Source organism: Haliotis cracherodii, unplaced genomic scaffold, assembly GCF_022045235.1.
Source record: "Haliotis cracherodii isolate W230 unplaced genomic scaffold, xgHalCrac1.p SCAF_9, whole genome shotgun sequence".
Taxonomy (NCBI): Eukaryota; Metazoa; Mollusca; class Gastropoda; order Lepetellida; family Haliotidae; genus Haliotis; species Haliotis cracherodii.
In genome coordinates, this window is record NW_027266343.1 from 38,925,472 (window position 1) to 38,942,496 (window position 17,025).

The following is a 17,025-nucleotide window of genomic DNA, read 5'->3' on the forward strand; positions in this document are numbered from 1 at the left end:
ATGCTTGTCGTAAGAGGTGATTGACGATTGTGACAGGATCATGTGGTCAGGCTTGCTGACTTGGTCGATGCATGTCATCGTATCCCATTTGCCTAGAGCAATGATCACGATGTCAATCACTGGATTGTCTGGTCCAGAATTGATATTTTACAAACCGCCGTCATATAGCTGGAATTGCTGAGAATGGTATAAAACAACAAAGAAACATTTCAAACAAGAATATCCATATCAGTCATGAGCATACAACTTCCAGGCAAGGCCATGGTGACTTCAACCACAACAACACTACAACAACACAACAACAACACGACAACACTACAACAACCACAACAACAATAATGTGTACTAATATTGCACTAGCCTCCATGCATTTGTGGGGGGCACGGCCGGCCCAGTCGTCTAAGGCGCAGCGATTTGCTGTGCAGAGTTGCGTCCCTTGGGCATGCCAGAAACCTATGTTTGTGGGTTCGAATCCCGGTTGGCCCCGATTATGTTTCTACCATACCTGTGCTCGTGGGTTTCACCGAAGTGGTAACTGTCTGAGACCTGCATCACTTCGGGCTTTCTTCCCACATTAAGCTGACACGCCGTGATATGACTGGAATACTGTTAAAGGTGGCGTTAAACCCAACTCACTCACTCACTCACCCATACATTTGTGCCCCAGACAGTTTCTCCACCTACATATCTTCCTCATGCAAGTCCTATGCTTCACAGAAAAGATGTGTTTTGTTAATTGTGATTTGAAAGATTCATAAGTTTTAGAAAGTCTGATAAGAATAGGAAGATTATTCCACAGACGAGAGCTGTGAAGATCCGGGTTAGAATACATCGTCAGCAACCCATGCTTGCTGTAAATGGCGATTATGCTTGTCAGTGGCGACTAAGGGGATCGGGTGGTCAGGCTCTCTGGCTTGGTTGATGCATGTCATCGATCCCAGTTGCTCATGACATCAATCACTGGATTGTCTGGCTCAGACTTGATTATTTACAGACCGCCGTCATATAGCTTGAATATTGCTGAGTGCAGCGTTAAACAACAAACCAACCAACCAACATATTTTTAGTGCTCAGATTTGTCAGTAAAGTCTGTTGGATTCGTTTGGTAGTGTCGATACTTAAATGTCTTTTTCATTGTGTTTGATTGCAGGGTTTGAAGAAACTGGGTCATTCCATTGAGACTTCATACTCCAACATACAGAAGCTGGTTGTGAAACATTTACAAAGGTCGGGAAACTGTCTGTTGCAGAATATCTTAAAGATAATAATCATATGAATGATAATATTAGTGACAGCATGAAGCCTTGATTAATTATTTTAATTTCATTTAACAATAATCGCGACCTGTGAAGATCCAGGTTAGAATAGGTCTTCAGCAAGCCCATGTTTGCCATAAGAGGTGACTATGCTTGTAGTTAGATTGCCGTAATGGGATTGGGTGGTCAGACTCTCTGACTTGATGGTTGATGGTTGATGCATGTCATCATGTCCAAATTGCGTGGATCGATGCTCATGATATCAATTACTGGATTGCCTGGTCCAGACTCGATTATATATGTATAGCTGCTGAGTGCAGCGTTAAACAACAAATCAAAACTAACATTAATCGAACAGTAAACACGGTCTCTCATGGATAATTAAATATGATAATAATAAGTGCAATACTTCACTCCATAGAGTGATGATGCTCAAGACATTATTACTGTGGCAAACTATCTGCAAGTGAATTGCAATCTCAGCTCCTTGTGGAGGATGCATACACATTGTGTCATTGATCAGTTGATAAGACATACCACAGTAGCTATGCGTCGTGACTGATTCTGATAAAGTGTCAAGAAAAAATTTATCATCCGACATCGGCTGTCGGCTCAGGTGACAGAAACACTCTCAGTCTGTATTGGCTAGGTGTTTTGCCATAAGGCTACACAGAGTATTGTATAATAACTAAATTATATTTATACGTGGCATTTGATTGGCTAAACAAGCAATTATTGCATTTATGCTTCCATAAAGTGAAAAGAAAATAGGCCTTGCCTACTGTTTCTTCCTTTGCTGAAATAGAATAGGAAGGGCTTGTGTTTCATAATTACGCTGAACGATGTCACTGACTTTGTGTTACTATTCGTGTGTTGATGATTAAATAAGCATTTATTTTTGACATACTTATTTTTAGAATTTATTTCAATATGAATTCTTATTTTGAAGTTTACAGGATTTATGGTGATTTGATTGGTTTTTTTTTGTTTATTTGCTGATCACATGAAATGTTTTTGTGTTTGTGGAGTTAAACACGTAAAAAAACATGTGCACACTTTGTGTAATTGTACTGAGTGCAACTGTTTTTGCATTCATACTCCCATTAACACAAAAAATATTGTTATAAATGTCAGTTCTAAAAGAAATTAAGGATTGTCCTTGTTTATACAAGTTTTATGAAAGTAAGTTCATATATTATTCTTTAACGGGTAGGATGGTATTAGAAATGTCAATTCCTGTGCTGTTATGGAGATTTTACGAGTGCTTCTCTGTGCAGTGTAAGCCAAGCCTTGGTGTACCACCTGAGTGAACTGAGGGGTATGTCCCTGTGGTACGACAAGTTCGGGGTGCTCGGACTGGACACCAGCGATCTACAGAAGGCCGTGCAGCTCGCAGGAAGCTTTGTGCTCAACACCAGTCAGCTGCAACAGTAAGTAACAAAGGCTCCCATTGGTGGATAGGCAGTTGTTGGCCGTAAGTAACACAGGCTCCCTTTTGTGGATGGGTAATTGTTGGCTGTGAGTAACGTAGGCTCCCTTTGGTGGATAGGCAGTTGTTGGTTGTTAGTAATACTGGCTCCCATTGGTGGATTTAAATTTTGCTGTTTGTTTGTCGTTAAGTGCCGCACTTGGCAATATTCCAGCTATATGACAGGGGTCTGTAAATTATCAAGTCTGATCCAGACAATCCTGTGATTGACATCGTGTGAGCATTGGTGTACGCAACTGGGATACGATGACATGCAGCAAATTTGAAAACCCGATCCATTTAGTCGCCGCTTACGACAAACATGTTTCAGGCTAAAAACAGCTAAAGGGGAATAACTCTGTTAACGTCACAAGTTCAGCTGTTCTTTTTTTCCAAATTTCTGACACTAATCGTTTGCTTAACACTGTTTAGAAATACTGATTTGATTTATAATCACTTGAGTACATTTGTGGCTCTGAAATGTATGCTGAAGTTATTGTTGTAACAATTCTTTAAGCTTTACTTTTGACCACAAATCCATTCTAAAATTCTTTAATACTTTGTAAATGTATGTCATTTTAGGAAATAAGAAACATATATTTTCAGCTGTGTTAAAGGTTTATGATCACATATATATATGTGTTTAGTTTAATAGTCAAGTGGACAAGGGGAGATAACTGATACTGTTTTCCTTTTCAGAGTTATTGATGGAAGCATCAAGAATTTCAAGGCATTTTTCAGATGGCTGTATGTAGGTAAGATGTTAAAGATGCTGCTACCTGGTATATACACAGTTGATAAAAGTTTTAAAATCTGAGGCTTGCCAAGGGGTTTCAAATATTTTTGGAAGAGTGTTGGTAGATTTGATATCAAAAGACAGAGGGTGAGATTCTTTTTATCATCCATTATCGTTCTTCCCAATTTTTAAGTTTGGAAAGAGTAATACCGTATTTGACGAAATAAGCGCCCCGCTCTTATAAGCGCCCACGGCGATATTTGCTGATATATTGGCTAGTGAACAATCCTAATTAGCACCCCCGATAGATCAATGTACACAAGACTTATTTATTCGTGTATAATACGCACTCGTGTGTTGTTCACCCTTAATTAAGGGCATTTAAGTTCTGGAAGAATATATCTGGCGTATGTAAACATTTTAGGCTGCCAGCATTAACCACGAAATTTACGATCTTTCAACTCTGTTTTTTTTTCACCAAAATAATATTCTAATAAGAGCCCACTATTTCTAATTTTGAGAGCGCCCTGGCTGCTTATTACGTTGAATATGGTAACCAGTGTTTTTATGTGTAAAAAGTGCAGCTAACCAGCTTCAGTTGTAGAGAGATTAGTGTTGTTATTTGATTGTGATGTCATGGTAACTACTGATGACACATTGGTCTTCTGGGCAATATCAATTGATATCACCTGTGGAAGCCGGTTTGGGAGGATAAGTTTACATATGCAAGTGGAGGCCTTCCAAAAACAAGACTATCTTTATTATTTGTCTTGAGAATGTTTAATGTGTCATTATTTTTACCTTTTTAGCAAGGTACTACAGAATGGAGGATTGGACTTCCTAAAAACACCTAAGACATTTAATACTATTTCCATAAAATATATTCATATATGACTGATAGCAATGTTAGATTTATTTCCTGTGCCCAACACAAAAACTTCTTTATCATATGTTTGATCTAAGAGTTATCATTCGTATACTTCTTTTCTTCTTTTCCATCATTCTGTAGTCAATTTAAGAAATCCTGACTGTTCTAAAGATGGAAGACCGCCTCCGTGGTCTAGTGGGAGAGTGTCCGCCCGGAGAGCGGGAGGTCCGGGGTTTGATCCCCGGCCGCGTCATACCAAAAAGATGGTACTTGTTGTTACCCTGTCTGACGCTCGGCATAAAGGGGCTAAAACAAGGACTGGTCGGCTCGGAGTCAGTATACTGTGTATGAGTGGGGTATTCATGTTAAACTGCGGCATGGTATCTCAGTGAGCTAGCACTATTAATCGGCATCAGTCCGGACTAGTACAAGCAGCCACACAAACACAAACACATACATGTACATGCACGTCGCTATATAAGTGCAATAATCTTGGATGCGACGTTAAACCCAATTTCACCTCACCTCTAAAGATGGATGATCTCGCTATTTTTAAGTGTTAAAGTGACATATGAAGCGTGTGGCTTAGTGTATTTGGTATTGTCCTTGCAGTGATTTTACGACTTTCAAACGAGCAACCACCGGCTGAACTGAGCAAGGTAAGGATTGGTTGTAGGTCTGAAACATGAAGACGAGTTCCCATCAGATGAGGGGTGGTGGGGTAGCCCAGTGGTTAATGTGTTTGGTCATCCTGCTCATGATCCAGATTCGAATCCGCATCGGGATAATTTATATGAATTCCGTTTCTGGTGTCACTTGACCCGCGAAGATCCAGGGGAGAAAAGGTCTTCAACAACCCATGCTTGCCGTAACAGGTGACTATGCATGGCATAAGAGGCGACTAACGGGATTGGGTGGTCAGACTCGTTGATTTGTTTGATGCATGTCATTGTATCCCAGTTGTTTAGATTGATGCTCATGATATCTATCACTGGATTGTCTGGTCCAGACTCGATTATCTACAGACCGCCATCATATAGCTGGAATATTGATGAGTGCGGCATTAAAAACAAACAAACAAACAAAACCAGACTGGTGTCACTGTCTGTGATATTGCTGATATATTGGTAAGAGCAGCAAAAAACATGAAATAGATATATATGTGTGTATTGTAAACTTTTCAACTTGTGTTTTTGGCAATTCTGAAAGCTGGATCAGTAGATGTACAGAAATATGTCACATCGCTGCAGTGAGGAAACTTCACTTCAGGTATTTTGTTTTTGGAGCTGACATGTCTTTCTATTTGCAGATGACACAACATGATGTGAACTTTGTGGCTGAGTTTCTGCGGGACAACTTCACACAATTTTCCCCAGTAAGATATCCGTCGTCTGACATGCTTCAGAATCGTAGTCATAGTTGAAATAAGGCGCCCTGGTGAATAAACAAAACCCTTCTTTCTCATCATTAGAATTGGCCCCAATGCTGGCCGTAAGTGAGTTAGTTGGGTTTAACGCCGCTTTTAACAGTATTACAGTTATATCACAGCGTGTCAGCTTAATGGGGGAGGAAAGCCCGAATTGATGCAGGTCTCAGATCTTTACCACTTCGGAGAAACCCACGAGCACGGGTATGGTGCTGACAAACCTAGAAACATAATTGGGGGGAACCGGGATTCAAACCCACAATCATGTTTCTGGCGTGCCCAAGGGACGCAACTCTGCACAGCCAATCGCGGGGTCTAGACGACTGGGCCACCTGGCCCCCGCTGGTCGTAAGAGATGTGTCTGTCTGTGTGTCCATATTAAAATTAAATATCAACAGCATGCATTGTTGCATGTGGCTTGAATTTCATAATGGATGATGTAAATTACTTGTAACACTCGTAAAAGCTCAAGTGTAGGAGTTGATTTATTGAATGAAGATCCCTTAAAATCTTCCATGTTATTTGTGTTGATTCATGTGTCAATTCTCTTTTTCAGGAAGCCAACAACCTGTTTGGTGATTCAGATTCTGGGAAAAAGTCGGGATTTAAACTTGAAAAAGTTGGCCAGGTAAACATTGTTCAAGGCATATAGGAAACAGTGACAGTCTCATTAAAAGGAGACATTTTACTCTGATATGACACCTCAAGACAGTCAAGACCCCTCTATAGCAGGTGGCATCAGGTGAACTTTCTGATCAGCCAATTAGCTTCGAGGCTTCTACATCCTAGGTAGGGGTGGTCGGGTAGCCTAGTGGTTCAAACATTCGCTCATCACGCCGAATACCTGAGTTCGATTCCTGACATGGGTATTATGTGTGAAGCCCATTTCTGGTGCTCCTTCCATGATATTGCTGAAGTATTTCTAAAAGTGGCGTAATATCAAACTCACTCACTCACTACATTCTAGATACGAATGAGCAGACCATTCAGACCAGTATATTGATTTCTGTATCACAAAAACGAAGTTAATCGGCCTGTTCTGATAGTCCATGACAAGGGTTGCTCCATGTTATAGTTGTGGATATTTTTTACTTTGTTGTTTCTGAGCACCATGGACTCTGTACATAAGATTTAAGTACCATTGAAGGAATATTTGTTGTGTCTGGGTTTTCTTTTGTTAAAATTGAAATTTTCAAAGCGAGATAGTAAAGTAGTTAAATAATTTTGGAAAGTTGTCATCCCATTGGCTATTGAATTCATGCATCCCTTTAGTTTGGGGTTCATGTGAGTAGATGTCACAACATGTACATGTGGAGAGGTATCATATCGGAGTAAAAGATCTGATTTTATTGAGATTGGAAACATCGATGAAATCAAATTCTTTTGTGAAAGTATGATTTCATCTGAAACTGTGAACCTTGTCTTTGTCTTCTGAAATAAATTATTATTTGGCGAAGTTATCCAGGAAATATTTCATTAAAATTCTCTACCAAATGAGAACAACAGTACATAATATATACTCACCGACAGCAGATATGTGTATACCATACATGTTAGTTAATATATGAAGAGGGGGCACGGGTGGCCCAGTCATCTAAGTCGCCGCAGTTCGCTGTGCAGAGTTGCATCCCTTGCGCACGCCAGAAACCTATGATTGTAGGTTTGAATCCCGGTTCACCCCGATTATGTTTCTAGGTTTGTCAGCACCATACCCATACTCGTGGGTTTCACTGAAGTGGTAAACGTCTGAGACCTCCATCACTTCGTGCTTTCCTCCCACATTAATCTGACATGCCGTGATAAAACTGGAATACTGTTAAAAGCGGCGTTAAACCCAACTCACTCACTCACTAATATATGAAGAATTACTCATCATGCTCATATTTAAGAGATATAAGATTGGTTCGATGCACTAAGGAACATACTGGTATGGTTCGTGTTTCTTTTGGTGGTAAGAATTCAACAAGGGCAATAACTAGGACAGCAAACAAGATCCGTGTACCTGGATTTATGATAATGGCTGCTGAGCTTAGATACCTGGATGGGTGACAGTTCTTTCTTTGTTTCAGTATTTAAAGAAAGAGAACCTGTCTTCTCCACCTGACACGTCAAACAACCCATGGCAACAGTACCTCAATGCCAGTACATTCCATACAGGTGAGCAGATAGTTAAACCGATGACCAAAACAGTGTTCCATAGATGGATGTTGTGTGTATTGCAGACAGTCCTGTGCTGTACCCAGTAGACAGCAACCACTCTCTTGTACAGCTTATGGCCACAACAGTGTTCCATAGACTGATGTCGTGTTACACTGTGTTGTGTTTATTGCAGACAGTCCTGTGCTGTACCCAGTAGACAACAACCACTCTCTTGTACACCTAGTGACCACAACAGTGTTCCACAGATTGATGTAGTGTGACACTGTGTTGTATGTATTGCAGACAGTCCTGTGCTGTTCCCAGTAGACAGCAACCACTCTCTTGTACACCTAATGACCACAACAGTGTTCCATAGATTGATGTTGTGTGACACTGTGTTGTGTGTATTGCAGACAGTCCTGTGCTGTACCCAGTAGACAGCAACCACTCTCTTGTACAGCTCCAAGAACAGCTAGTTGAGCTGATGACTACAACAGTGTTCCATAAACCAGCGGTAAGTACAAGCCGTATTTGAAAGTAAATAAACTTCTAGCAGATATGGAGGCCACAGGAAGCCCAGGCTTCTAAGGCACTGCCATGCCCAGTGCAAAGATGCATCCGTAAACCTATGATCATGGGTTCAAATCCCAGTTCGCCCTGATTATGCTTCTAGGTTTGTCAGTACCATTCCCTTACTTATGGGTTTCACCAAACATAAAAGACCTGCATCACGTCAGCTTTGCTTCCACATCCAGCTCACATGCTGTGATATAACTGCAATATAGTAAACTACAGTTATAACAAACTCAAAGTTCGTTAAAACAGTAGTTCGATATCAGCATGTATTCAGCATATATAGAGTAAATGGCCGGGACAAAAAAAAGAGTTTGTTATATCCGTCAGTATATGCGTGTTCGTTATAAACGTAGTTTACTGTTCTGTTCAAAGCAGTATTAAACTCACGCTCTCACTCAAGCACATGTAAAACTTTATTTTGTTGGGAAATAAACAAATCAGGATTGATTTGGGTCATGAGACTTTGGTAGCACCTCACAAAGATGGATACCTGAAAGAACAGCTGAGCCAGTTACTTTTATTCAACTTACTTCATTATGTTTTTGTTTTTTTAACTATCGCCATATAGAACAAGAGTCGCAAGAAGATAACAAATCCCCCTGGCCCCCATAATAGCAAAAGGTACTTCAATCCTTGGTTAAGAAATGAAAAAATCTTTCACAGGCTTCAAGTTATGGTTTGGAAACAAAATATGTACGTAGGTACGGACGGACGAACAGACAGACCAGATGATGACTATATCCCCCAACATTATATGACGGAGGGACAAAAATCAGTTGTTCTTGCACATCTTTTGAGTTGTACATTGAGTTGAAAATTGCAAGTGATTCAGTGGCATTTGATTGACAAACCACGGGTGGCCATGTCATCTTATGCGCCGCGATTCGCTGTGCAGAGTTGCATCCCTTGGGCAGGTCAGGAACCTATGATTGTGGGTTCGAATCCCGGTTCGCCCCAATTATGTTTCTAGGTTTGTCAGCACCATACCCATACTCGTGGATTTCACCGAAGTGGTAAACGTCTGAGACCTGCATCACTTCGGGCTTTCCTCCCACATTTACACCTTACTCCGTTTTACACAAAATATGTACTCTTCTGTACACAAGGCCAGTGTCCTTGATATTTGGAAATAAGAAACTAAAACAAAGCACATTATATTCAGCTAAAAAGTGAAGGTCCCTGCGATACTTTCATATTACGATAGTAAAACTGACATGGCATGACAGATTAACTGTAGTAATGTGAAAGAATCGGGGGAGCCTTGACTTTTTTTATACTAGTACATGGTGATAAATCCAAGTAGATGACGGGAACGTGATGTAGAGGGGGATGGCCTAGTAACTCTCCATTCCTTAAAAATGAGATTGCCTCCGTGGTCTAATGGTAGAGTGTCCGCCCGGAGAGAGGAAGGTCAGGGGTTCGATCCCCGGCCGCGTCATACCAAAAGATGTTAAAAGATGGTATTAGTTGTTACCCTGTCTGGCTCTCGGCATTAAGGGGCTCAAACAAGGACTGGTCGGCTCGGAGTCAGTATACTGTGTCTGAGTGGGGTATTCATGTTAAACTGCGGCATGGTAGCTCAGTGTGCTAGCACTATTAATCAGCATCAGTCCGGCCTAGTACAAGCAGCCACACACACACACACATACACGTGCATGCACGTCGCTATATAAGTGCAATAATCTTGGACGCGATGTTAAATCCCATTTCACCTCACCTCCTTAAAAATGATGGAGCCTTTGAACACATCCCTACTCTTACACTTTGACAAAACATTCTAAGGAGGCATACAACATGCGTAAAGATCAGCTCGCGATGGAGTACATGCAACAGCGGCAGAGAACACAGTCAACTCTTCATTCCTGAAAACAAATGGAACACTTCAACAATAGGATGACGTCACCACTGTGTTTTAAGTGCACTTGATGTGTGTTGCAGGTTGTGATTGGCCAGTCCCTCCACTGTATGTGCACCAACCACCTCTTCACGCTCACAAGGTAGGTTCCCGATATATAGGTATACTGCAATAATATAGAGTTGCCCGCCTTTGATTCGTTAATGACAGGTACTTAGTTTACCGAACTCGGCAAAGAAAATCAGCATCGATCAATCCTAACTGATGTGTCATAAAAGTTGAACAAAGAACAACATACATTTTGCGTATGACATATTTAATAGGTCAGTAAGCGTGTGGTTTTTAATTCCCTTATGAAATAACTACCATGATAATATAGCATACCAAGCTACCTTGACTGAGAGGAAAGTTTCTCATTATATCAATCACTAGTTATCTGGACCAAAATTGATAATTTACTTGCTGCCGTCAAATAATTGGAATATGGCAGCGTGTGGCGTTAAACAAACACACTGTCTTGTTATAGCTGGCACTCTCTCCCTCAGTGCTGCTGCTGCTGCTGCTGCTGCTGCAGTAGAACCTCGTTTGAAGGATTATGTCATACATGTTACTAATAACCTTTGTTTCCCTTATATAGACCTGAAGACTCCACTCCAAGGAAGCCGGTCTTCTGTCAGTAAGTCTTACTAACTTTACATTCAGCAAGGACTTGGTTGCTTGACCAGCTTAAAGAGATTGAGTTTTAAACTTTCAGCTGGCACATAATAATAATAATAATAATAATAATAATAATAGTGAGTGAGTGAGTTAATATTTAACATCACATCGGCAGTATTTCAGCCATATGGTGACGAAATAATAATAATAATAATAACAACAACAATAATAATAATAACAACAACAAAAAGGTTAACAACCTCATTGCCATCTCATCCTACCGGGTACCCATTTACTGCTGGGTGAACAGATGCGACTTTCCAACAAAGTCACTTGTCCAAGGAGACGCCACATGTGTTGCAGTTACAGTTCTTAAGTGTGGGGTAGCCTAGTGGTAAAAGCGTTCACTCATGTCGAAGATCTGGGTTCGATTCCCCACATGGGTACAATGTGTGAAGCCAATTTCTGGTGTCCTCTCCACCGTGATGTTGCTGGAATATTGCTAAAAGTGGCGTAATACCATACTCACTCACTCACTCTTCAGTGTGGAGCAGGACTGAACCCCTAGAAACTCTCAGGAGCCAAGCTCCTGAAACATGTCTTATTGTTAAAAAATGAAGTCTGCACAGAAAGCAGGGTCAGAGTGGGTCGTACCTAGGTGATACATGTTTGTCTTCGTGAGATGAAGTGACTGCTTGTCTCCTGCAGGTTCACAGATGTAGAGAGGCAGAGGTGTTACACAGTCTTCACTGCCGACTTCCTGCCGTGTGACAAGTTCCTGGTGCTGCGACAACCCACCGACCCCAACAGGTAGCACACAAGTCCCTGACCCATAACATTGTAGCCACATGAAATGAGGCCTGTGAAGATCAAGGGTAGAATAGGTCTTCAGCAACCCATGCTTGCCATAGGCGACTATGCTTCTCGTAAAGGGCAACTAACGGATCGGGTGGTCAGTCTTGCTGGCTTTGTTGATGCTTGTCATCGTATCCCAATTGTGTGGATCAATGCTCATGATGTAAATCACTAGATTGTCTGGTCCAGACTGGATTATTTACAGTCAGCCGCCATATAGGTAAAATACTGCTGAGTACGGCGTTAAACAAGAAACAAACAATCAAAACATGAAATGAAATTAAGTATTAAGGGCACAAGAAAATTTAATTTTAAATTTTAAATTTTGTTGGCTAAAAAATAAATATTGACGAATGGCTGAGAGGAAGAATTGAAGCTCTTGTACGTATGTGAATCCACATTCACTCATTCAGGTGCTCAGTTGCTCTTGTTGCTATTGGGGATGGTAGTGATGTGCTATGCAGACAGTAATAGGGACACAAGAAGACTGGTCCAAAACCAGTTCCAGAGAAATGGGATGAATTATTTCCCCTTGTCCATATCCCATGTTCTCATAACCGACCTCAAATATTTTATGAGTGCTTCACTTCACATTCTTCTCATATATAACATATTTGTGATTTTTTGTGGCATTGTAATGCGATGAATTGCATTAATAAGTGTGGTTTTCTTAGAAAAAGATGTGTTTCACAATCTTTTACATTCACAAAATTCCCAACAGGACTGACACAGACAGTGGCATCCTGGCCGTTTCAATGGGAACCCTGGCATCCTCCAACCCCAACAGCAGCTCCACATCCGACTCAGACAGGTAGGCTTCTATTGCTTCTTTGTCACAAATGATGCTGTATCGTACTAGAGGGGGGTCACAGTGGCACAGTGGTGTAAGGCAACAAGTTCCTGTGCAGAGTTGAGCCCACTGGCTACCAGAATATTCTGGGTTTGAATCTCAATTTACCATGGTTATATTTCATGGTCTGTCAGCACCTTATTCATGCCTGATTTAGGGGGCACGGGTGGCCAGTCGTCTAAGGCGCCGTGATTCGCTGTGCAGAGTTGCGTCCCTTGGGCATGCCAGAAACCTATGATTGTGGGTTTGAATCCTGGTTCATCCCGATTATGTTTCTAGGTTTGTCAGCACCATACCCGTGCTTGTGGGTTTCACCGAAGTGGTAAACATCTGTGACCTGCATCACTTCGGGCTTTCCTCCCACATTAATCTGACACGCCGCGATATAACTGGAATACTGTTAAAAGCGGCGTTTAACCCAACTCACTCACTCAATTATATGAGAAGAATATGAAGTGAAGCACTCATAAAATATTTGAGGTCAGTTATGAATACATAGGATATGGACAAGGGGAAATAATTCATCCCATTTCTCTGGAACTGGTTTTGGACCACTACATCCAGTATTATCCAGTGTATTATATAATATAGTCATTGCTTTGTGGTAAATTCCCTGGCTTTGTTTTGAGAATGATCTGAAAGGGATGAGGCTAAAACTAGCTACCTAATCAAGTTACGAGGCAAGACATTCTTTGCTAAGCAGGATACATTAGTATGTGGTCGGGCTCGTTGAAGTGGTTGATGCATCATATCCCAAATGCGCAGATTGATGCTCATGATGTCAATCACTGGATTGTCTGGTTCAGTTTGATTATTCCAATCTTTCTGACCGCCATCATACAGATGGAATATTGCTGTGTGCAGCGTTAAACAACAAACTAAATTATATGAGACGAAGATAGTGACATCACTTCAAAAATGAGGCTATGGTCGCGAATAGGTCCGGGATATTTATCATAATGGAATGGAGATATCATACATTAGACATAGATGATGTGACCACCAAGGCAGACCACTTCCAGGTGTGAGACCTCCTCCATGGTGTAGTGGATAGTGTGTCTGCCTGGAGAAGCAGAACGTCTGTGGTTTGATCCCTGGCCGCATCATACCATTAGACGTTAAATGTAATGGTACTTGTTATTATTATTTTTTTCTGAATTTTTATATCTACCACTGATTTAATTTGTAGAATATTAGCTTATTTAAATTTTTACCATAGCTTGCAAATAATCGCCAGTAGATGGAGGCATGGTGTAAATCCTGCTGGGTTACCATGCAAGTAGCAGAGGTAAAGTAAGTCTCCATGGTCCCAAGTATGGTGGCCTTTTTTCTTTTTGTTTTATAGTTTCTTCCTCTTATTCTTTTCAAACTAGTGATATAAATATATCTGTGATGTGATTTTTTATTTTACTGTCCTTTGATGACTGGGTTTTAGAAAATATAACTGTTTAACTTTGTCTGGTCACAATATGGCTGAAATATTGCTGACATGAATTAAAATTTCCACCCACTCACTCACTCACTCACCCATGGGTATCAAGACAGAGGTCACTATATGCTGGTGGCCCAGTCGTCTAAGGTGATGTGATTCGCTGTACAGAGTTGCGTCCCTTGGGCACGCCAGAAACCTCTGGGTTGTGGGTTTGAATCCCAGTTCGCCCCCGATTATGTTTCTAGGTTGGTCAGCACCATACTCATGCTCATGGGTTTCACTGAAGTGGTAAACGTCTAAGATCTGCATCACTTTGGGCTTTACCCCAACATCAAGCTGACACGCCGATATAACTGGTATACTGTTAAAAGCGGTGTTAAACCCAACTCACTCACTCACTATAAATGGCTACTTTGTATTGGAAGCATTCATAAAATCACAACCCTCTGCTCTGCAGCTGTTGCGGGCAGCATCAGCCCCCATGTTGTCATTCCGTGAGTGCCATGAAGCATGACATGTGTCCCTCAAGAGGGACCTGAAGTCTTAATGAACATATTCTTTCTTCAAAAGGATCTTTCAAAAACTATCCAAAAGCAGTTTGTTTTCCTCAAAACCAAATGTAAAAATGATTTATTGGAGATGGGTACAAATGACAGATGGTTCAGTTTGCGTGAATCTGTGCATCTTGTAACATGGCAGCTGTGTACAATGTGGCCGTGAATCGCATTCCTTCACACGCTAATTACCATCATTATACAAGGGGGAACCAGCACACCGAGCAGTGGGCGACTCTGTGTATCAACATGCTGGTGTATGTGGGACAGGTCTCATTGTCGGGACGGCTTGGGTTTTTGAAAGTATCTAATGGACTTTTGTTCTTGGTCGAATCACTTGCTCTGAGTTAGCTGTGTAAAGTACACTTTGTTGTGGTATTATGATTGTAGGTTATATAATACACCCCAAATTCAACTCTTTGATGTTGATGTACCGACATTGAAGGGAGAGCCTTGAAACCAACACAGGTTTGGTGAACTGTGTGTACTAATTTGATTATTGGCCTGTGACTCACCTAAAGTTTAGTATTTGCAATCCCTTTCAATTCCATGGAAACCTGTCTTCCGGGTGTGCATGGTCTGTTTGTCTGTCTGTCTGTCTGTCTGTCTGTCTCTCTCGAAGCGGCGTTAAGCATGGGCGGATACAGAGGGGGGGTGCGCACCCCCCCTTTTTATTTCGAAAAAAATCTTTATTTCTGTATAAATTACCACCAAAGACAATAAATAGATCTTAGTTGTGCACCCCCCTTTTAAAAAAAGCTGTATCTGCCTCTGTTAAGCAATATTCTCTCTCTCTCTCTCTCTCTCTCTCTCTCACTCACTCACTCACTCACTCACTCACTCACATTTAAGTCATGGCAGTTCACTATGCATAGTTCTGTCCCTTCAGCATGTCAGGATCCACTGTAAAGGTTTCACATCCAGAATACATTGACTCACAGCAGATGATGTTACGCCTATCAGCACCATACCCTTGCTCATGGCTGCCCCACAGTGATACAGTCTGGGACTTAGCCCTTGGGCTGAAGCCCAAGTTTAGTCACATTTTGTTTGGTCTAGCAAGATCAGCTGCACTTCAATGTGCACAAAAAGATGCTCATAGCCAAGTTCAAGCTAGTGGATTCTTAAAGTTGTTTTGAACAGACTGGTGATAAATGTCTACAACTGACTCCATGAAATAAGTGAATTACTGTTCTAAATGACATCAAACCCCACTCACTCAACCAAACACCCACCCAAACACCCACCCATTCATTCACTCACTCACTCAAACACCCACCCAAACACTCACTCACACAAACAACCACCCAAACACTCACTCACTCACTCACTCACTCACTCACTCACTCACTCACCAAAACACCCACCCAAACACACACTCACTCACTCACTCACTCACCAAAACACCCATCCAAACACTCTCACTCACTCACTCACTCACCAAAACACCCATCCAAACACTCACTCACTCACTCACTCACTCACTCACTCACCAAAACACCCACCCAAACACACACTCACTCACCCACTCACTCACTCACTCACTCACTCACTCACTCACTCACCAAAACACCCATCCAAACACTCACTCACTCACTCACTCACTCACTCACTCACCAAAACACCCATCCAAACACTCACTCACTCACTCACTCACTCACTCACTCACTCACTCACTCACTCAGCCGGGGGGGGAATGTGAGGGTGAGGGAGTACACTGTGAGATGGTTAAGAGGGGAGTTACTTGACTATGTAGTGTCGTACAGAGTTCCCCTCACATGCCGTCACATTAAACCGAGGGGACTTCCTTGTCAGTCCCCACTATTGGAGAGTCTAAGAGTGTTCTCCTGGTATTGAAGGGTTGACTTTGATTCCATGGTACAGTGAGTGAAGACGTTCCATCACATTCCCGGGCATTGTGCTGATGGTGCACACTTCACTCACTTATTCACTAGTGACCTAGATCCTTCCAAGGACCCGGGGCGTATGTTACAGTGCACTGAATGCACAACACAGTGACTCCCTACGGCCACACTCCACAACCTTCTCTATCTTTGTTAGAATACGCATAAAATTCTGATCCACACACTGACTAGTACTTAATGTTTGCCAACTCAAAACCCACCCCATCTCCACTGTAGAAGAAAGCCTGGTACTATCCCAACTGAATATGCTGCTGCCTATACACTCTGTCCCCTTCTACCAATCCACCCACCCTTCCATCCACCCTTCCATGCATGAATGAATTATTCAGGGTTCGGACTTGTGGCCAAGCTCACAGACTGCCATCCACCCACCCTTCCATATTTCCATCCTCAGATTTTTCCATTGTCCATCCTTCCTTCCTTTCCAT

General features: G+C 41.7%; 1 protein-coding gene across 1 annotated transcript in view; it reads left to right on the forward strand.

Annotated features, from left to right (window-relative positions):
• Positions 1-17,025, forward strand: part of LOC139452022 (anaphase-promoting complex subunit 4-like) — a 171,673-nt gene that overhangs the window by 54,437 nt on the left and 100,211 nt on the right. Inside the window, exons 13-24 of the mRNA XM_071233301.1 lie at positions 1,151-1,227; positions 2,534-2,686; positions 3,424-3,479; positions 4,941-4,987; positions 5,638-5,703; positions 6,311-6,382; positions 7,824-7,911; positions 8,307-8,407; positions 10,408-10,466; positions 10,962-11,000; positions 11,690-11,791; positions 12,558-12,647. Coding sequence (XP_071089402.1) covers positions 1,151-1,227; positions 2,534-2,686; positions 3,424-3,479; positions 4,941-4,987; positions 5,638-5,703; positions 6,311-6,382; positions 7,824-7,911; positions 8,307-8,407; positions 10,408-10,466; positions 10,962-11,000; positions 11,690-11,791; positions 12,558-12,647 — 950 coding nt within the window. The remainder of the gene's footprint in view (positions 1-1,150; positions 1,228-2,533; positions 2,687-3,423; positions 3,480-4,940; positions 4,988-5,637; positions 5,704-6,310; positions 6,383-7,823; positions 7,912-8,306; positions 8,408-10,407; positions 10,467-10,961; positions 11,001-11,689; positions 11,792-12,557; positions 12,648-17,025) is intronic.